This window comes from Schistocerca serialis, chromosome 4 (assembly GCF_023864345.2).
Source record: "Schistocerca serialis cubense isolate TAMUIC-IGC-003099 chromosome 4, iqSchSeri2.2, whole genome shotgun sequence".
Lineage (NCBI taxonomy): Eukaryota > Metazoa > Arthropoda > Insecta > Orthoptera > Acrididae > Schistocerca > Schistocerca serialis.
The window spans coordinates 757,126,014-757,148,945 of NC_064641.1; the positions used below are offsets into that span (position 1 = coordinate 757,126,014).

The window sequence follows — 22,932 nt, forward strand, 5'->3', positions numbered from 1 at the left end:
GAAGCTTTCGAAATCTGGTACTGCAGAAGAATGCCGAAGGTTAGATGGGTAGGTCACATAACTAATGAGGAGGTATTGAATAGTATTGGGGAGAAGAGAAATTTGTGGCACAACTTGGCTAGAAAAAGGGATCGGTTGGTAGGGCATATTTCGAGGCATCAAGGGGTCACCAATTTAATATTGGAGAGCAGCTTGGAAGGTAAAAATCGTAGAGGGAGACCAAGAGATGAATACACCAAACAGATTCAGAAGGATGTAGGTTGCAGTAGGTACTGGGAGATGAAGCAGGTTGCATGGAGTAGCATGGAGAGCTGCATCAAACCAGTCTCAGGACTGAAGACCACAACAACAACAGGAAAAAAATCTTACCTTCATTAATCTTGGATGTTATTGAATTAGCATATGTTTTTGAAGATGTGAATTTTGTAAAAAAAAATTCAAAATGCTGTATCTCTGGAACAGTTTGATAATTTTTTTCTTTTTTATTCTGTAGATTAGTACCATATAGTTCTAAATTCCCGGAGAAGGAGAGCTTCCAGGTTTTATACACAATTGAAATTTTTACTGTACATTAAATCTGTTTTATTACCACATTATTACATACCAGGCTCATAAAAATCAAAACCTAGCATAACACAATTTTAGTTTTGAAAGATGAGTAACAGACTCATTTTCCAAGTATTTGAAGTGGTTCCAAAATGTATGTGAAAGGTCCAAAGACTTAAATGGTATCAATTAATACTATTTCTGTACACTATTTTTTTGTATTGAAATTAGCCAGTCAATAAACTAAAAATGTGTTCAACTGCATCAGTATCTTCGTTTGATACAGTGTGATGCCTTCCTATTGAACCAATAGGGACTGGAGCACTTTGTCTTCAAAACATTGTGAACAGGAAATAAACACTGATAGCATTGTTGCTGTCCTTCAGCTGGAAACCTATATCCAGCAGCTGGTCCATGTGGTAGCATAAAGTTCACTACAATTTCGTTTAACTAGCAACTGGTGTCGATAATCTCTGCAATCCACCAGTCACAGTCATACACACGCGCCACAAACATCCCCTTTCTCTGGTTGTGAATGTGAATATTATCCTCTGTTTCTAAGGTGTTCGCTGAACAAACGAAATTTCTTCTTTCCTGCTCTCTAAAGTGCGTGCAATATGAGTTGGCCCATCACTTTGAGTCCAGAAATGTGTCTTTCGAATTCCTTTCACAGGAGTAGTTTGCTTGGACCATTCTTACTTTTTTCTCAGCGAATTCTTCGATTTTTTTCTTTGGACAAAAGAATGAGTGCTGTGGATGTGTAAGATTTCACGAGTCTCGTAAAATCCTCAGCATTCTGAACCACAGCTGTATTTGGTCTGGAAAGATAGTTTCGTAGCATGGTGCTTCAGCAGGTCTCCTACACCATCAAAGGCCCCTTCCCGTGACCAGTGGCACTGTATACCCTGTCAGTTGGCACAAGCGACTTACTGAATTCTAACAGCTGGTAATGATTTTTAAAATGAGTAGGAGCACCACAGAAAAAATGATAATCTTCTCTACCCTTGTTTGCGGTTGAAGAAAATTTTATGGATTGCCAGCAAAGCATGTGCTGAGTTACGTCCTGTGTCATCACTTATAACTGCAACACTTGTGGTCTTGTTTTGAAAATATGTCACTGCTGTAAAATGTGAAACCTGGTCATTACTCCTATGATACACTTGTGCTTCTTATGAGAGCATTACAGACCAGTTGTCAGCAGAATCACAGTGAAGCACTGAACATAGTTCTTCAGCCTGTACACGCCCTTTCACTTCTGCAATGTGTTGTTGCTGAAATTTCTTCAGATGCTGGTGTGTTACTACTATCACTGACCATTTACCAAGTTCATCAATGAAACTGTCAAAGGTAACCATTTTCTTAATTTGTTCATTTTCCTCCCATGTCACACATGTAATTTCTGTAGAGTTATCTGCTACGTCTTCCAGGCCAAGTGTCTGTAAAGATGGTCCTCCCTTTCCAGGGCAGTCACCACATTCTTGAAAGAAACAAGTCTCTCACTTTCCGTCACAGACTACTAATGACTTCACACGCCCAAGCAAGGTGTCATATGTTACTTGCTCCAGTAAGTTCTTCAAAGTTACCACACAAAATTCAAAATTTGCACAGCACACGCATAAACAGACAACTCTAGGTGGGTGTGGAACTAACTGCTTAAGTTGTAGTGCATACAATTTTGATCTTCGAATATGTGAAGCTATATAGTTGCTCTTACAAATTGCAAAAGCTTCTTTAATACTGAGTTATGTACCTCTCTACTTTCACAACTTTCTGACCTTCAACTGTTACAGTTATAGTGTCTTCTACACACATAAAAAAAAAGTTTTGCATCACCTAGTTCTGAGAGTTCAGGAACCTGTACAGGAAATTGGAATAAAGATCAACATAAATATCATTTCCGCCCTTTTCGTTGCTCATGAAAACCACACATTGCATGTTGTACCAACATACAGCAAGACCAAGACCAGAGGTGGTGGTCCATATTGCTGACGCACCGGTACCTCTAATACCCAGTAGCACATTTTCTTGAATTGATGCATGCCTGTATTTGTCATGGGGTACTATCCACATCGAGGCACTGTTGGTGCAGATTGCCCCCACTCCTCAATGGCGATTCGGTGTAGATCCCTCAGAATGGTTGGTGGGTCATTTTGTCCAGAAACAGTCCTTTTCAATCTATCGCAGGCATGTTCAATCAGTCGGAGGATGGCATTCATGTATTGTACAGCCGTTACAGCACCTTCCATGACTAGCAGCAGTGTATGTTGGCCCCCACATAATGCCACCCCAAAACGGCAAACACGTAAAACATGATGCCAATCCTGAGTGCTCCATTCGGCATGTTGTTGGGCCCATCTGTACTGGGCTGCATGCTGTTGTGGTTGCAAAAATGGACCTCGCCATGGATGGCGGGAGGAAGTTGTGCATCATGCAGCCTATTGTGCACAGTTTGAGCTGTAACACTATGTCCTGTGGCTGCACGAAAAGCATTATTCAGCATGGTGGCATTGCTGTCAGGGTTCCTCTGAGCCACAATCCATAGATGGCGATCATCCACTGCAGTAGTAGCCCTCGGGCTGCCTGAGCGAGGCATGTCATCGACAGTTCCTAACTCTCTGTATCTCCTCCATATCCAAACAACATCGCTTTGGTTCACTCAGAGATGCCTGGACACTTCCCTCGTTGAGAGTTCTTCCTGGCACAAAGTAGCAGTGTGGACACGTTTGAACTGCGGTATTGACCGTCTAGGCGTGGTTGAACTACAGACAACACGAGCCATGTACCTCCTTCCTGGTGGAATGACTGGAACTGATTGGCTGCCGGACCCGCTCCGTCTAATAGGCGCTGCTCATGCAGGGTTATTTACATCTTTGGGCGGGTTTAGTGACATCTCTGAACAGTCAAAGGGACTGTGTCTGTGATACAATATCCAGTCAACGTCTATCTTCAGGAGTTCTGGGAACCAGGGTGATGGAAAACTTTTTTTATCTGTTTATTTTGGCACTCTGACAAGAGCAGTCCCATTTACATCCTAGGTAAAATGAGTGCACTATTTGAACTTGGGCTGCTTCTACAGAATGACCGTAATAGGGATCTGGTCTTGTAAAGACTCCTTTTACAGACATCACATTTCTTGATTTGTCTACCATTTGCTTTGATACAGATGGAACATGGTTCAGAATTGTTTTCTTTGAAAATGTCTCTTAGAATAATAGTTAAAAGTTGCACCCTTTCACTGTAGGATGCACAGTATTTGAAAAATTCCTGGCAAGAGGTGCAAGAGTGCTCTGGTCCATTTTCTTCTGAAAATGGAATTTGTACTTTGAAGAGTGTGGTTAATTTTGCTGTAGTGTATTCATCCATAGCTTTAGTAATTTCTATGCTCTTTCTTGATGCATAGAGCTTATGACTCGACTTCACTGACCACGGTTTCTTAACAGGACTAAAACCTGTCTCTGTTGTTGACTGATAAAGGGTATATTTAATTCTTCCTCTATTGATGCAAAATCTGAATCATCTGCACCATGGGAGGCTTCATCTTGTTCAGATAGTCATTCGGAGGACCATTCCTCAACCTCAACAGAGTTTGTTTTTTTGTTTGTCTTACATATCACTCTTTTATGGATATGCAAGTAGTCAGCACACTTCACTCTCCTGTGGCTCAGTCAGAAGACATTTCAAACAGTCATTTTCACAAAACACACTGCAACTGTGTTAACCGGCATATTCCTCATGAAAACGCAGAACTCACTGGACGGTCTTAGATTTCTTAGAAGCCTCTTCAGTGAACAAATTACCACTGAACAACTAAAATACAGATACACTACTGGCCATTAAAATTGCTACACCACGAAGATGACGTGTTACAGTCACAAAATTTAACCGACAGGAAGAAGATGCTGTGATATGCAAATGATTAGCTTTTCAGAGCATTCACCCAAGGTTGGCGCCAGTAGCGACACCTACAATGTGCTGACATGAGGAAAGTTTCCAACAGATTTCTCATACACAAACAGTAGTTGACCGGCATTGCCTGGTGAAACGTTGTTGTGATTCCCCATGTAAGGAGGAGAGGTGCGTACCATCATGTTTCCGACTTTGATAATGGTCGGATTGTAGCCTATCGCGATTGTGGTTTATCGTATCGCGACATTGCCGCTCGCGTTGGTCGAGATCCAATGACTGTTAGCAGAATATGGAATCGGTGGGTTCAGGAGGGTAATATGGAACGTCGTGCTGGATCCCAACGGCCTCGTATCACTTGCAGTCAGTATGACAGGCATCTTATCCGGATGGCTGTAACGGATCGTGCAGCCACGTCTTTGTCCCTGAGTCAACAGATGGGGACGTTTGTAAGACAACAACCATCTGCATAAAGAGTTCTAAGACATTTGCAGCAGCAAGGACTATCAGCTCGGAGACCATGGCTGCGGTTACCCTTGATGCTGCATCACAGACAGGAGCGCCTGCGATGGTGTACTCAACGACGAACCTGGGTGCATGAGTGGCAAAACGTCATTTTTTCAGATGAATCCAGGTTTGGTTTATAGCATCATGATGGTCGCATCCATTTTTGGCGACATCGCGGTGAACGCATATTGGAAGTGTGTACTTGTCATCGCCATACTGGCGTATCACCCGGCGTGATGGTATGGGGTGCCATTGGTTACACGTCTCGGTCACCTCTTGTTCGCATTGACGGCACTTTGAGCAGTGGACGTTACACTTCAGATGTGTTAAGACCCATGGCTCTACCCTTCATTTGATCCCTGCGAAACCCTACATTTCAGCAGGATAATGCACAACCACATGTTGTAGGTCCTGTACGGGCTTTTCTGGATACAGAACATGTTCGACTGCTGCCCTGGCCAGTACATTCTCCAGATCTCTCACCAATTGAAAACATCTGGTCAATGGTGGCCGATGGTCATGTTGAAGCTGCATGGGCAGCTGTACTTGTACACGCCATCCGAGCTCTGTTTGACGCAATGCTCAGGCATATCAAGGTCGTTATTACGGCCAGAGGTGGTTGTTCTGGGTACTGATTTCTCAGGATCTGTGCACCCAAATTGCGTGAAAATCTAATAACATGCCAGTTCTAGTATAATATATTCGTCCAATGAATACCCGTTTATCATGTGCATTTCTTCTTGGTGTTGCAATTTTAATGGCAAGTAGTGTACATGCAATGAACAACGACGACAAAGAAACTGACAAGAAACCACAACAAAGTGAAAAGAAATAACTGCAATGAAGGCAATAGAAATTAACATTGTAACAAAGAAATTAGTAAGAAACAACTTCAGTGAAAACACATAAGTTAAAAAAATGTTTTTTTAAAAAAATAACACCTGTCCAACTTAAAAGTGGAATCTCTCCTTTACAATATAGTACTACATGGTACTAATCAACAGAAAAAAATCTGACATTTCTGGATTGTCATTTTTGAAAAAAAATTGTTTCCATAAATTATTTAAAAAAAAAAAAAACTGCCTGAACCGATACGGATTATGCGATTATGCCTAATACACTTGTGCCAACACTTTTTCCAATATTGGAAACACTTCTGGAACTCATTTTTTGTTTTGGTGTTCAGCTCTTTAGTGATACTGTTTTTATCACATCAGTGGTGGTATACACTGAAACACCAAAGGAACTGGTATGGGCAAATGTATTCAAATACAGAGATCTGTAAACAGGCAGAATACTACGCTACGGTTGGCAACGCCTATACAAGACAAGTGTCTGGTACAGTTATTAGATTGGTTACTGCTGCTACAATGGCAGCCTATCAAGATTTGAGTGAGTTTGAAAGTGGTGGTATGTCGGCGTCCAAGTGATGGTAGACAGCATCTCCAAAATAGCAGTGAATTGGGAATTTTTCCTGTATGACCATTTCACGAGTGTACATGACTGTCAGGAATTTGGTAAAACATCAAATCACACACATCGCTGCAGCCAGAAAAAGATCCTGCAAGAGTGGGACAAAGGACGACTGAAAGGAATCGCTCAACATGACAGAAGTGTCAGCCTTCTGCAACTTGCTGCAGATTTCAATGCTGGGCCATGAAGTGTCAGCGTGCAAACCATTCAAAGAAACAACATCAATATGGTCTTTCGGAGCCGCAGGCCCACTCATGTACCTGGATGACTACATGACACAAAGCTTTACGCCTTGCCTGGACCCGTCAACACCGACTTTGGACTGCTGGTGACAGGAAACATGTCGCCTTGTTGGATGAGTCTCGTTTTAAATTCTGTCACGCGGATGGACATGTACGGCTATGGAGACAGCCTCATGAATTCATGGACCCTGCATGTCAGCAGGAGACTGTTCAAGCTGGTGGACACACTACAATGGCAGGCATGTGCAGTTGGAGAGATAATGGGACCATTGATACACATAGATATGACTGACAGGTGACACGTACGTAAGCATCCTGTCTGATTACCTGCACCCACCCATTCATTCATTCATGTCCATTATGGACTTGGACAATTCCAGCAGGACAATGCGACACCCCACACATCCAGAATTGCTACAAAGTTTCTCCAGGAACACACTTCTGAGTTTAAACACTTCCGCTGGCCACCAAATTCCCCAGACATGAACATGATTGAGCATACCTGGTGAAATATGCTCACTATTTTTATATACTTGAATTTAGCGTATTTCGTGACAGTACTCACTTTTCCGTGAAATGTTTATAAGATGATATTTGATCTTTTTTTTGTTGGCTTCAGTCATCTAGTGAAAGTATGATTCCATAATGCTGTTTCGTCGGCTGCAGAAATCTCCTGGTTCAATGCGTTTTCCTCATTTTTGGCGCTTCAAATACCATTTTTCCGAATGTGCTTCCTTCTTGATGTTTATATAAAAAAGTCGTAGAATAACTCATTTTTGCTGGTCTCTTGCAAATTATTATAACGGGGACCTGTACATTGTTCCACCGTCACACACCAAGAGCTCACTGCTGACTGACTACGGTCAAAGACGACTCCAGCATCAAAGACATTTCACGCAACCCACAATCTTCCACTTGTAACCAGTCTCTTTGATATTCTTCGTCACATCCACTAATATTAATCAATATGCTGTCACTCTCGAACATATAAACAAATTAGCATAAAATAAGGCAAATTACAATTCACAAAAAATATACTGACAAAAATCATTTACAATCTCCCTCATTAGATTTGGTATCGACAGATCCGGTAGAAAATAACACATCTCCCAGATCCATCACACTAGGATGCTTTGCAACATGCTGTTCAGGAGAGATCTCCATCCCCTCGTACTCTTACGGATTCATGGTGTCAGTTCCCTCCAGCACTATGTCAGACATTAGTCAAGTCCATGCCACGTCATGCTGTGGCACTTCTGCATGTTCGCAGGTGCCCTACGCGATATTGGACAGGTGTACCAGTTTCTTCAGCTCTTCAGTGTCGTTCTATCCTGCCTCGGTAATAGAAAGAAGTCACAGGTTTATGTCTGGCGAATACAGTGGTTGAGGGAAGATAGCAGTTGTGTTTGTGAACAAAAACTCACGAACAAGCATTGAGGTGTGAGAGGGAGCATTATCATGATGCAATTGCTGTGAGTGGTTTTGCCACAGTTCTGGTCATTTCTTTTGACTGCTTTTTGCGAACTGTGCATGACTTCCTTATTGACCGTCCGACCATAAGGCACAAACTTAATGATACAGGTATCCTATTGTAATCAAAGAAAACAGTGAGGAGAACCTTCACACGTTGTCCAACTTAAAACACTGGAACAAATTGTTGGTATGAGCCAAAGGATATGCCGACCTCATAAATGAGCTCTCTGTTGGTGTTCCAGCGATTTTCCAGAACCATTTACTTTTCTTCTTCCACACTGTCCTCAGTAATTGATGTGCTAAGGTGTCCAGGGTGTCATGTCTTCAACATCTTCTCGACCCTCTTTGAAATGTTTACACTAGTCTTGCTCATAGTAAATTCACCAAAAAACACTGGCAACATTTAGAATGTGATGCTGCCCTTTATTCCATTTTTCAAACAAAGCTTAATGCAAATTCTTTGATCTATCTTCTTCAAAAGGAAAAATTTGCCGAGACCTCAAAAACGTCTCTAACCTTTTTGACTGTCAACAGTAAATACTCAAAACAGCTGAAAATGCAAACATCATCAGAAACGTGTTTACCAACAAGATAAAAGAAATTTTAAAAATCGAATGTATAAAGCCCATGAAATTACAAATTTCCTGTTAACTTCTTGATCACACTTCGTGTTATATGTACCTTGAGGTACTTCTCAAAAATCAACATAATTGAGTTAAAGCTACAGTACATGTTAAAAAATTATTCATTTCACAGATAACTTACACGCAGATGATGTACTACGTAATTCAGAAGTACAGAACACATTAAAACTGAAATAGCCAAGATGAAACAAGTTATTTGACAAGAAACAAACAGTGATGTGAAGTAATACTGAATGTTTTTAAGATGAAATGGTGTTGGGGAAGCTGAAGGTATTTTGGGGATAATTGACAACAGATGTATTAAAAATTGGGAATGGGGCAGGATTGCCACATTTTCTGGAAGTAGGGAATTTCAAACATATCTGAGAAATCCAGGAAGAAACGGGGGGGGGGGGGGGGGGTGGGGGGGACTAGAAAGTCTCGTTTCTCGTTTCTGATGCAACGGATGAGCTGCTTGCCACTAGCTGAGCAGCTGCTGACCATGACAACAGTAGGCGTGAGGAGTGGTCTGTTCAGATCTCGAGAGGATTTGCATGGCTTGATCACCATGGTCTCTGTTCATCAACACAGTGTCAGTAACTTGTGACCATGAGTGTGAGTAGCTGGCCAAACACGAGTGGATTTCTGCAGTGGGCCAGTTCCGTAGGTATGTCTGATGGATCGGGCCCATCGTTACTCACTAATGTGCAGGCTCCACCCATTAGATCTAGCCTCTCCAGCATGCCCACAGGCTGGGTTCATTTGATTGTGGTGGTGAAGTACTTCAAAGGTAATGTGCTGCCAGCTAAAACATCTTGTTTTAGGCTTTGTTCAGTGCAGATCACACCCTTTTTGAGGGAATTCCACTGTGTAGCCTCGTGGCACCTTTCCTGTATAATACTTCGTCTTCTATTCTTGCTGATGTAATGTCCATAGTAATTAATCTGATGTACAGCTTGTTCAACTTACTAAAGACATTTTTTCTAAAACTTTACATTTATCACACACATCCACATACAGATTATATTTGTACATTCAATACTTTCTATGCATGCCTTTGTTCTTAATCAACATCTTTATCCTGTTTGGCATAGTTTTTATTAACTTTTCACGTGACATTTTAGTACCATTGTCATGGTGCCAGATTTCCTCTAGTTTCTCCATGAGATCTTGTTTGTTGGTTATTGTAAATTTCCTTATCCTATGTTTCACAATAGCCCACAAATTTTCAATTGGGTTCATATCAGGGCTATTCCCTGACCAACACCTTCAGTTGCTTTTTTTCCAAGTACTTGGAAACACTTTTGGCTTTGTGGCAAGGTGCCTTATCGTGCATAAAAATGGCATCTTTATTAGGAAACCACTCATTTATTTGGGGGAAAAAGTTCCTTTTCAAAGATTTCTTTATATTGTTCTTGCCTCATTGCCTCTTTGACAATATGTAACCTGCCAGGACCTTTCACAGACATCACACTCCAGACAGTAACGGAAGTTGAATGCTTCACACATTGTTGCACACACTCGGCTTTGAATTGTTCTCCAGGTCTGCGACGAACATATTGGCTGTTTTCTTCCATCACAGTTAATATAGATTCAACACTGACGCATACCTGAAGCATGTGTACAAACTTGCAAGTTAGAAAAGTTGGGAATAGTAGCATAGGAGACCTCAACAGTCCCAAAATTCAAATGTGCATTTTTTCAGTATCAATAAAGCATCATAGTTTCAAGCTAAAACTCATAACTTTAGAGATCAGACCCACATAATTTACCATATCGTTGCACATACCTTAGCCCAGTCCTCACTTGTCCACTCCTGAAGTTATTTAGGGCACTGCAATCTTCTGGTCTTCATGGCAGGTGCGATTTTCTGTTGTTCCGCGCCCCCCCCCCCCCCCCCCCCCCCCGGTTGTGATGCCTTTAAACCACATCCAGACAGCCTTCTCCTCACTGCCACAGGTGAAACTTCAACCTTTCAGATGATGGTTCATGTCTGTAGAAGTAAGTTTACGGTTCACTGTTGCTATGTTTGCAAGTCTTCTCATTGTTCTAGGACTGATTTTCTTTTAGATCCACATTTTCCTTTTCTGTTTGGCTTGTATTCACCACCTTTCTGCACTGAAAGTTTGATTCTGCTGACAGTTTTGTGTAATCTTCTCATTCTGTCAGCAATTTCTTGCTACTCATAACGATTTTCAGCAAGAAGTGCTAGCACAGCCGAAACTTCCCAAGGTGAAACATCTTTTGTCTTCCCCGTAACCTCACTTTCTATGGAAACTCTGTGATTTATTCCTGTAGCTAAAAACAGGCGCAAGTTCGCAAGCTATATAATGTCTTGTTAATGTAGCAAGAACTTGATAGAATAAATAACAAGCTGAAGTACATCACAGAAATGTAAAATACAGTTTCACCACAGAAACGTAAAATACAGTTCCAAAGCTTGTACATGGACACACACGATTTGGAGAGAAAGTGAGAAATATTACCAACTGTGAAAAATTCCGCGACCTGTGAGTTGCTTGGAAGGAAATTTTGTGATATCAATCAAACCATTAAAACAAATCCTATTTTTTCACCAAAAATCTTAAGAGTATCAAAAATAATCGTTTAGTCTAATAATTTGAACACTTCTGTGTTGTCTTCTGTGAAAGTGGTATGTGATGTAAAACTTGAGGATGAAGCTAGTCTTGTTCCTGCCAAAGAAATTAACTTAAGTCATGCTGTATGGTCTAGCTGAGAAAGGTAAAAGTGCCTGCCAAAGATATTTTAACTTTCAGGACTAAGTGCTGGGACTTTCTGTTCAAAATGTGCTCATACTTCCTTGCAAAGTCATTTTTGAAACATTGCGTTTGTAGATACATGAGATTTTGTGATGCATATAGCAGCTCAAGCGGTAGCAAGAGTAGAAATCTTTACAGAATTGGATGATTGCTAAGGACTGTGATAAAGTTGAGAAAGAATTCATGCAGCTTCTTTGTAAGCAAGAATTTTTGGATCTCTGTGCAAGCTACAAGAGAAGTGTGACGAGAATAGATCACTTCTGGAGAGACTTACTGGATGGTGATACTTCAAAAGGTTGTCATGCTGAGTCATGATCAAGCTTTCGTAGCGTAAGGTTTTTCCATTAATAAAGTATGTACGATAATCAACCAACGAACCAAGTCCTTGTAGCCCTACATCAAGTATATGAGACCTGAAATCGACTGGCAGTGTCTTTAAGATTGACATTAGCAAGACAGTGATTCTGGACTACTGCAATGCTGGAGCTCAATATGGCAAGGCTTTAAAGCAGAAGCAACATGAAATAGACGAAGCAGCCAAGCGAGCTGAGCAGAAGAGCTCCAATGTCCAGCACAATTACGAACTGAAGGCCAAGAAGCCATGGATACTGGCAAATAGGGCCACTGAACTGAGTGGAATTAATGAAGAGATCAATTTTCTCACATAGGAGTTTTTGAGTGGTTTCCATTGTTTAATTTTATGATATATTGTTTGACAATACACTGAGTATTATTTATCAGAGAAAATGTCACTATATGCATTTCAGAGCTGCTGTTCATATTTCTGAAACTTTAATATTATTTTGTACAATTTATTCATTTCATGTTTGTCTGATCTGAATCATTATCACGCCTGGAAAGTTCATAAAGTTTGTGCAGGAAAAAACATGCTGATAATTCAAAGTTGCAGTTGACTCATTAATAAACACTGAAATCCTTTGACTAAAAATTGTTTTTTATTTACATAACGTACCTGTGTACTTAGCTTTCAGATTATAAATCTTGCAAAGGAGACAATAACTTGCTGCTCATTCAAAATTACAGTTAAAAACAAGTTGAGAAATACAGAAGTCCTTACATCTTTTTGTTGACTTTCCTCTTTACTTAGCCTTCAGACCTCAAACTTCGTCAGGAAAAGATGCTAAAACTGTCTGGAAGTTGGGGAATTTCACTTCGGGAAACTTCTGGCAACCCTGGAGGGATTCTTAGAAGTACTCCCAGGAGAATTAGAAGTACTCTCAGGAGAAGCAGCAGCATGATCAGACATTTTATGATACCACTAAAGATAACCTATATCTCGATAAAAGAAATGCTATAGGAAAGACATAAGAGCATTTAGATGGCATTGAAAATGAGAGAACGTATAATGATGTGAATAGGCTACCTTAAGAGAAAAATACAATTGAGAGCCCATTGAATTTTGTCTTGAGAAATCTGTGGTGATGAAAAAGAAGTAGATAGAAATTACCATACTCTGTTGCTCACAGTTATTTGTGTGTAGAGATGTGACTAATAAATGTGGACAAGATTGTTGGAACGTTTATTTCCTGGACCAAATAGTAAATTCTTTCTACACTGAATGGGAGTCTGTCCTTACCACCACCAATACCAACACCTCAACCAACACCATGAAGCTGTATTATGAATTGTAAGACGTACATAATATGTTTATGCACCTAATATTCAATTTTTACTTCTTTCTTGAAGTAAAAATTTGCACATGGTGCTAAAGGAAAATGTAATTACATAAACAGTGTGGTCATCGGTGTTCTCACTGTTCCAAATATGTTTACAACATTGTTGTGCGTATATATTTAAATTGTCAACTAACAATATTACTGTTACTAATAGTTTTTGTGGAGGTCTACCAGTACTTAGTAGTGACAGTCAGGTTATTGTTGTGTAACATGTTACCACTGCAGAAATTTATGCAAAAGGCGCAGTAAAATATCTAAGTGTAAAGTGGGCAGTGCCTGTAAATATCACGTTTTGTATATTGGTTGGCCCCTTAAATGTCTTAACAGATTCAGTGTGTTACAGAATTAGACAAAAATTTGAAGTTTGAGCAATTTGAGTAGACTTAGTGGATGACATTAAAGAAGAGATACGGTCAGAACAATCTGTCTGATGTGCTCAGTGTCAATGTAATGTTTAATGACAATGGGAGAGAATGAGAAAAAGATTGAGTTAGGGCATTTTAAATTGCTCATCAAGCACTTAAGTTCTTGTTGCCTTTGCAGTGGTGACTGATACAGAAAGACTGTGTTGATAAAGGTAGCATGTATTTCCTAGCATGTGGATATATTCTGTATACAGTGTATTTTGTGTGCTTTCATCGACTGAAGCTGTAGCTCTCAGTAAAGGGTTGCATATGATCCAGCAATGCTTGTGCAGGGAATATTAAATAGCATGTAGTGTAAGAAAAGCAGTTGTGAATTGTTTAACAGTAACGTGTATGAGGTTTATCAGATTTTATAGCAAAAAATTTAAAAAAAAAACAGTTCTGTTATAAGTAGTTCTTATCAGCTATTATAGTAAAAACAAGTACATTTTGAGTGAAATGTAATGGAGTCCTTCATTGGAGGAAAAAAAATGAATGTTCTGACATTCATATCATATGTTTTTTAGATATTCTTAAGGAAAAGGGACAGCTAATTCACACAGATGCCTACTGACAAAAAAATAACTTGTGCAAAAGTTTTGATAGTAAGTAGTTGCAGGAGTGTACAGATATGTTCCAAAGTTAATTTGTTTCTGTCAAGAAACAACACAGCTTGATCCATGACTGGTAGTGGTAGGGGAGGGTAGATAAGTGTGAGAAAGGAAGATTAATATAACTGATGAAATGAGTAATCAAAATTGATTGAAAGTACTGCCATAACCCATCCATTCATTGTGTGGATGTGTATACACGCCCTGCTGCACCATTTCCTCAGGTGCTGTTGATGTGTATGCATATGCCACTTGGGTTTTCCTATTTGTCTCCGACCTCTCACTGCTATGTACACATTACTTCCGTGTCTCAGCAAATAAAAAAGTTCAGAGTATTTATAAATCAGCATACGTACCTTATTTATGACCACATGATTCGCAGTGCAGAAGGATGTGAATGGATGCATCAAGTGTGACTCTGTCAGATACTGAATTCAGTAATTTGTGAAAGAAATTAGATACTGTTCTGCTGTCAATTTTAAAGTAGAATTTTGATTTCTTGTGCACATTTCATCTCCTGGGATATAAGCTAAAATCAACCATACAAAAAGTTTATGCAGTGCGTTTCTACCTCTGCGAGCTCTTTAAAATTGAATGTCATGTTTTACTTAATTTGATTCAGTGCAGTAGTATGACAAATAACAAAAAGAAATTGAGTTCTTTGTCAAGTGAAGATCTATTGACTAAGTTGTGCAAGAATCAATTTTTTTACCCTGATAGTTTTCAAAACCTTAGTTGATGAGTATTCTCTATCTGCCAAAATGCCATCTCTCGGCACAAGACCAGCATTTGGTGAGCAGTACAGCTATATCAAAGGCCGCCTTCAGCAAAAATTGCAGAAAGCATTTCTGTAGCAGCAAAGAAGTTAATTGGCATCACTGTTTACTATCTTCCAAAAGGTTGCATTGCCAGTTTTTGTGTTATGATAATTAACCTATACTAGTATTGTTGATAAGACCATAGCTTCTAAGGTAACTTTTTGCTGCTCCTTTGTTCATTGCATTTTCCTTCCTGCTTCTTCCCCTCTACTCCCTCCAATTCCAATCATGTATTTCTCTTCCCTTCGCATTTAAAAGTCCTATCCTATTTTACTTCACTCTTTTTCGCCTAACTCATTTCCAAATAAAAATATAGTGTATACTTTACATATCAATGCACTTAAAGTTGGACTGTTTGATGTAAGAAATTATTCACTGCATCTTATGACAAATTTCCTTCGCCCTTCCCACTCCTCCGCAGCCCCCTCCCCAGCGCGTCACCCCGCATGTCCCTGTCCCTCCCTGCCCCCTCCCTTCTCAGCATGCTTTTTTTGAATTGCAAATCATATGTAAACATAAACACACCTGCAATGCACGTGAAACAGGGCTACTAAAACAATTACACAATTTTACTTTGAAGAAGGCTGCATGCTTAAAATTGTAAATATCCGAGTGTAAAAAGTACTAAGCTGGAAGCCATAGGGGGAGGGGGGAGGACGATCATTACTAAGAATTTTATTGCTCTCTTCCAGACTGATCACCAGGACTACTGTGAAGTGTGCCAGCAAGGTGGTGAAATAATACTCTGTGATACGTGTCCTCGAGCATATCATCTTGTCTGTCTTGATCCAGAGTTAGAAGAGACTCCAGAAGGCAAATGGTCATGCCCACATTGTGAGGGGGAAGGGGTTCAGGAACAGGATGATGATGAGCACATGGAGTTTTGCAGGTAAGAGTGAAAATTTGTTTTGATTCTAATTTGAGAACCTCGCCAATTTAGTTGTTTCAGCTTGGTAGTTCCAAGTTACTGAAGTTAAACAATGTTATATGGCTTACTGTTTGTTGTCTTCCGTGTGACTTGCTTCTTCCACTGCTGTTTGATTCTGACAATATTTTGATATTCGGTGGAAGAGCCAGTTGAATGATATGAAACTGACAGTTGTCGGTACCAGCAAGATAGGGCAACAAGCCATGTGTCTAAAGTGAGTATGGCTGTGGTGGAAACATGTTTTACTGACAAAGTGATTTTCAGATGTTTGTGGTCCCTCCAAGCTCACCTCCCCTCACTTCACCACTGCTGACTTCTTTTCTGTGAAGTCACCTCAAAGATCAAGTGACAAGAACAAACTATGTACCATCAATGAATTACGTGAGGACATTCACCTTTAAATCCAGGCTGTTGTGCCCAATACCCAGGCAGTAGCATTCACGAATATCCAGCATTGTGTTGAACTGCGTATACAGGTAGAGGGAGGTCACTTCCCACACCTCTTGTAATGTACCTTCATTTCCGAACCAAAAGGGTATGTCAGGTCAAATTTGATTTCATACCTTCTTTTGTTAAGACTTTTATAACACTTTTACTGGTTCTCTTTATGACTGGCACCCCTGTTTTAAGGCCCATTGTCAGTATGCTTTAAGAGATTTTCCTGTTTTTAGAGTGAGGGAGGTCACCAATGTGAGTGGTGTGTGGCGGGGGGGGGGGGCGGGGGGGGCATTTGTGTGTCTATTGTCGCCAAAGACCAATGGCCAAAAGCTTTAATTGGGCCCTGGGGCCTCTGTTGTGCCTGTCTGCGACTCAGCATCTCCGCTATATGGTAAGTGGCAACTTTCTTTCTCATAATATTGTTACTTTTCATCCTGGATTCTACATGAGGTAAAGTTTTGTTGTGGATCCAAATGTTTTTAACAATGAATGACACAGTGATCTTATGTTTTAAGTGTTGTTACGTGGGGTTTCTTGTTGTAACAAATGAGTCTGCCAAGCCTTTCTGTTATGAAGAATTGCAATTATTCACATACCATGTTTCATTTTATATTAACATCTATTTTGGAGCATATCTGATAGTATGACCATTGCTTACTGTTAATTAACTACTAGTACATTATAGTACCATATGTCAATAGTACTAAGGAGAATACAATACGAACTACCAAACGTGTATTGGATATGTAATATTTACCAGTCCAGCATAAATATTACACAACTGCTATTGTATAGAAGCAGCCATGTCAGTTGTTATTTTTTGTTCAGTTATTGATTGTCACTGTAATTATTATTCTTTCTAACATTGTTGTTCATGGATGACTGAAATAACTGTTAAAATGTTACAGAGTTTGCAAAGATGGTGGCGAGCTTTTGTGCTGTGACTCTTGTCCTTCAGCATATCACACGTTTTGTTTAAATCCACCACTTAAGGACATCCCTGACGGAGATTGGAAGTGTCCACGTTGCTCAGTAAGTTTAATATTACAGAAGAGTCTGCAGCTGTGTAGTGTTTTATTGATTAGTTGAAATATTAAGTATGAAATTAATCAGTATTATGCCTTAATGATTGTGTTGGTGGTGAATCTTTCGGGAAACACTTCATAGGTATAAGGCACAAGCTAGTTCGATGAATAGGATGACATCCTGGATAATCAGTGTGCCAACTACAACAGTACAGGAGAAAAAAATTAGTCAGAGCAGCTATAAAAGTAAAGAGAAGGAAACATTCAAAAGAAAGTTGCCGGTATTTGTAGAGACTCTGGAGCGTTGCCCTGAAACTGTCCTTCATTGGGTAAGACAGGTAATATTGACATGGAGAGGCATCTGATCTAACTTGAGGCATTGCTGTCGGCACATGGGATGACCTGGTTAATGTGCTTTGCTCTCTCCTGCATCCATTGTGGGCTTTATCTGGCCCAAAGACCACACAGTTTTCTTTATGAGAATGGATGTGCGTAAAATAGCTATGTTAACTCTGTTGGAGAGTAGAGAAAACCACAAAGCAGACTTTTGGATTCATCAGTGGCTTGAATAGTGAATTACTTGTAGAGAAATACCACATAAAGGTGTACACAGAGTTGAGCTACGTACCGGTAGAAGTTATTGTTAACAGAGTTGAATTTTTATCCCATTTTGGGTTTTAAATTGAATATAGTTAAGGTAGTGCGTCTAACATCAGTCTGCACTTACATAATATCTATATTCTCTATGTAGCATTGACAGTCATCACACTGAAAGAATGTACTTCATCACATAATTTTGAGATCAAGATTCATTTCGTAATTTCATTTGGATGTGAGAGACAAGTTTTTTTGTAGCAACTCACCTTCACTTAAAAAGATTTTCACTGGCAGAATACAAACATGAGTGAGTCCATAAACTCGGAGATAAGTATATGTATTGTACAGAAAGTTTCATAACAACAAAAACTTCCTGTGTGTAACTTGGGTTTACTTTGACATAGACTGGCAGTCATGTTAAGATCTCTGGACAGTCGTTGGCCTTTGCAGCAAATTCATTATTTATAATAAATAACATCGACTTTCAAGATGATAATGAATAAGAAAGACCTAGAATCTTTTAGAAAACAGATATGAAGGGGAAAAAAAATATTTGAGAGCAGGTGGACATGGACCCGCTCCATTGAGCTTTGCTACTCAGAGCTCATAACACTACCAACTTCGCTACAAATTCGACATAGCGTCTGGACCTTTGTATATGGTATACACAATCTCCAGATGCCATTATTTGATATCTGACATGCAAGCTGTACCTTAGCATTGAAACAGTATACTTTCGTAGCACACATGTTATAACACTAAAAACATGAACTACAGGAAGCCTTCATGTACTTAAAAGTAGTTTCCTGTTGTTTTATTATAACAAATCATAGCTAAAACATGTCTTTCAGAGATCGTCAATTTCCTGATGCTTTGAAACAATTTATATTCATACCATGTACTCTGTGAGAAAGAAAATGTTTAATGCTGTACAATATTGGGGCTCCTCTGTGCTGCTTGCGACCTAAAACATGTCATTTGCCATGTTGCTCTCCAGGAGACAAAAATATGCCATGCCAGGTTCTTTATTCCATGTTCCGCAGTGTAGTGGAATGCGGAATTCCACACTTTGGTGTCGCCAGCTCCTTGTTCGTGTGCATTTTTCTGTCCTGTGAGAGGACGTCTTAAGCATGTGCTGTAGACCCTAAATTGCAGCATTTCAGTAATGTGCACTGCTACACTGGTTTAAAAGTTACTGATTCACTGGCTGGCAGTCTGGTGTTGCAAGTTCTTCGCTTTTCAACAGTGTCCATCCGTGTTTTATTAAAGCATCACTATGTCAAATTGTTAGTAAGCAGTCATCATGTAATGATACATTTAGTGTTGATTGATATGATATTGAACTAAATTAAGGAATTTTCCTTGGTACATTATTGTATTCATTGGGGTACCATGGTTTAGCAGAATGATCTCCACCCTGGATTTAGCTCCATCAGAAACTTGAACTTTCATCACTGTTTTGTTACATGACAAACAGATCATGTCTGCCACATCATGCACACATGGAACATTCTCATACCAATTCTAATGTAACGAAAGGCCACATTAATTGGTAGTGTTCGTATGATGCTGCAAGGTGTGTGTTGACTGACTGCCATATATTTCTGATGCAGTTACCAGTGAGTCATTGAATGTCAGATCCCATCAGCATCATCGTAGATAGTTGTGGCCAGTATAGTCTAACTTTGTAAGGCTTCAGGAGCCATTGGTAACTGCCTTTCTATGTGTTAGGGAGTAGTAGTGTACCGTGTTAAATCAATAAAGACATAGGTTGTCTGTTGATATTCTGTTACTAGTAGGAGGGTAGAGGGAGGAGACGTTAAGTTGAGAAGATTGAGTAGACTCGTTTATGGCAGTTGTATGCAACCAAGATGGCAGAGTGCCAGTGATGTCTAAATTTAATATATTGACAAAGTTGACAGTATTTAGTCTGCATTGTTGTATGTATTATAACAGTAAAGCAACAGGTAATTTTCCCACAGGGTCAAGCTCCATTATGCTGCCTTTCCTGGTCCCTGTAAGCCCAAAAATGGATTATTTATTCAGTTCTTGTTGCTATATCTGGTTGTCTTATATCTCCTGTGTTCTACCTTGTTTCATATCTAGTACAATGATCATTCTGCTTTACTTGCAGTGCAAACCACTTCCTGGTAAAGTGTCAAAGATATTAACGTGGCGTTGGTCAGAGGTCAAAGGCAAAGATGGAGATGAAAAGCAGTCTGATGAACCATCAAGTAGCAAAGGACAGCGAAAACCACCTCGTTTCAGGGAATTCTTTGTCAAGTGGCATGAAAAATCATACTGGCATTGTGACTGGGTGTCAGAAATACAGGTAAGACATTTTGTTCTTAATGAAGTAGTGAGATGTTGGAAAAACAGGTTTCAAATTTTTTCAGGAATATTTAAATATGCAAAAACGTTAATTTGACATTCCTATAAGCTGTTGCATTAGACACACCTCCTTCAAAAGTCTGGCCTCTTGATTATATTTTATTATGCCACACATTCTGTATTAAAAGCTGAATGATTCAAACTGTGTAATATTTTTGTAACATAAACCTTGAATCATGGTTCTCCTCTAACTGAGACAAACATTACCATAGGTAGTGTGTTTTTAGGTGTCCTGCTGGGTCGTTGATTCAGAGCACAAATATATTTAACAATATCCATTTGAAAATGGAAAATTCATAAAGATAGGTGGTGATTTGTCTCGATAACCTGGACTTACGAGGAAAATTCATTTTGCCTAAACAAGTTAGAGAGATCATGGTAAATTCTGAAAGACTCCAAGAAATTTCAACTCTTAATTGACTGAATGGACTCAGTAATTTTATGTTTGTTGCTCAGTTATGATCTCCTCCAGTGCGCTCACTGGACTTGGGAGTTTTTTGTTAGCTGGAAGTTGAATTGTCATGTCCACTTTTCATTGTCTGACAGCAAGTGCAATTTGTGTGTTAGAATTTTTAACATCACTTTAATTTCTTCTACAATCACTGTTTTATAAATATTTTGGAGTACATGTTCCTTGATAAGTATTGAACATTTAGACTGCTTTCTTCTTCTTCATCATCATCTTGCGGGTCATCTAAGGACCACACAGAAATTTCAGTGCTTTCTTCCTTGTTGTTCTTTCTTTTTTCTCCAGTATTCTTTCATCTTTTCACTATGTATCATTTTTCTCTCCTCGGACCATTTTGACCCTGTCTTCTACTCCCCCCTGCCTTGGAATCATTTCATTTTTAACACTTTCCTCTTGAAAATCTCTCTTTCTGTTGCATCTGTTTCATTGATGTTGTTTCTTTCCTAACTTCTTGATCCAGGCTATTGTTGGCTTCTAGTGCCAAAGATATTTAAAAATCTGTTTGGTTAACCTGTTGCTGTTCATTCTGTAGAAGTGTCCAAAAAATAGCAGTCGCCTCTTTCCTAGTGTTTAATTTATGCTTTCTATGTTGCAATAAACTTCTTCATTGTTTCTAAATATCCATGCCTAAACATTCACTTGCATTAAGACATTCTGGTTTTACTACTGTGTTGTAGTGCTGTATCTACAAATTTTTAGACAGATACCTTTTGTTGTAGACATTCCTTGTTATTTCCTAAGCTCTCTCCATTTCATGTATTCTTCTTTCTACACCGAATTTTTCTGAGCCATTTTCTTGGATAATATCTCCCAAATATTTAAATTTATTTACCCTTTTTTATCTGGGCAGTATCTGTTGCTAGGGATTCCGGAGCATTTTTTTATATTTGTCATAAATTTTGTTTTTTCTACAGATATTCTTAAACCTGCTTTGTTGGCTATTTCTTCTAAGAGATTGATTTGTATTCCAGCATTTGTTGGGTTTTCGGAAAGAATGGCAAAATCATCCGCAAATGCTAAACAGTGGGTTTCAGTATCTTTGTTTTTAGTTCCCAGTCTGATTGGTGACAGCTTCTGTTCTTTTAGTTTTTGTTTCCATTCTCACTATTTTCTCTAGTACGCAATTAAGGAGGAGTGGAGACAGGCCATCACCTTGCCTTAAACCTGTTTTTATGTTGAATGCCTTCGATAGTTCACCCCGAAACTCTACTTTTGATTTCGTGTCTGTGAGCGTTTCACGAATAAGGTTTGCTAATTTAGATTTGATGCCAAAGTCTCTGATTACTTTATCTAGTGTTTCCCTATCAACCAACTCGAATGCCTTTTTAAAATCTATAAATGTTACAACCATATCTTCAGAGTTTGTAAGTCTGTGACGAATTACGGATTTTATGTTGAAAATTTGTTGAGAGCAAGATTTACCCTTTCTAAATCCAGTCTGATATTATCCCAGATGGCTATCAAGTGTTGCTTCTACCTTGTTTAGTAGTATTGTTGAAAAAAATATTTTATAACCCACTGGCAACAAAGATATACCTCTAGTTATTTACATTTTGCTTATCAGCTTTCTTCTCCTTAATATTATTCATAGTGCAAGTTAGTGTGTTGCTTACTTCCGAGCAGTGTCATGACTGAAGTGAAAAATATTCCTGAAACTTGGTTTGTTGATGTTATCACGGCAATAAATACTACATTACAATGATAGCAGTTTGAAGTACGTTCTTGTGAGAATTAATTAAAACGTAAGGTTTTTGCATGCTGACTTCGCGTGCATGGAACTGTAACAGGCAGTGGTAACAGTATGGGCTTTCTAGGGGTGGCAAGTATGGAAATGTAAACTGTTGCTTAATTTTCACTGTTTTGGTATTGAGGTAATGATACCTAGTCAGTAAATTCTCCATCAGTACATGTAAAAAACGTGTGTTTAAAAAAATGTTCCTCTCCCTGTGATGTCAATAATTCGGTCGGTCAGAATGGGAAAAAACATTAGAATCATACAGCGTAATT

General features: G+C 39.2%; 1 protein-coding gene across 4 annotated transcripts in view; it reads left to right on the plus strand.

Annotated features, from left to right (window-relative positions):
* The window catches only part of LOC126473300 (chromodomain-helicase-DNA-binding protein Mi-2 homolog), a 165,166-nt gene that overhangs the window by 51,163 nt on the left and 91,071 nt on the right, over window positions 1-22,932 (plus strand). For all 4 annotated transcript variants that reach the window (XR_007586432.1, XR_007586434.1, XR_007586433.1 and 1 more), the window contains exons 9-11: window positions 15,770-15,966; window positions 17,352-17,475; window positions 20,200-20,397. Coding sequence is in view for 1 of the 4 variants with exons in the window: in XM_050100270.1 (XP_049956227.1) it covers window positions 15,770-15,966; window positions 17,352-17,475; window positions 20,200-20,397 (519 nt within the window). In the remaining 3 variants the exon portion in view is untranslated. The remainder of the gene's footprint in view (window positions 1-15,769; window positions 15,967-17,351; window positions 17,476-20,199; window positions 20,398-22,932) is intronic.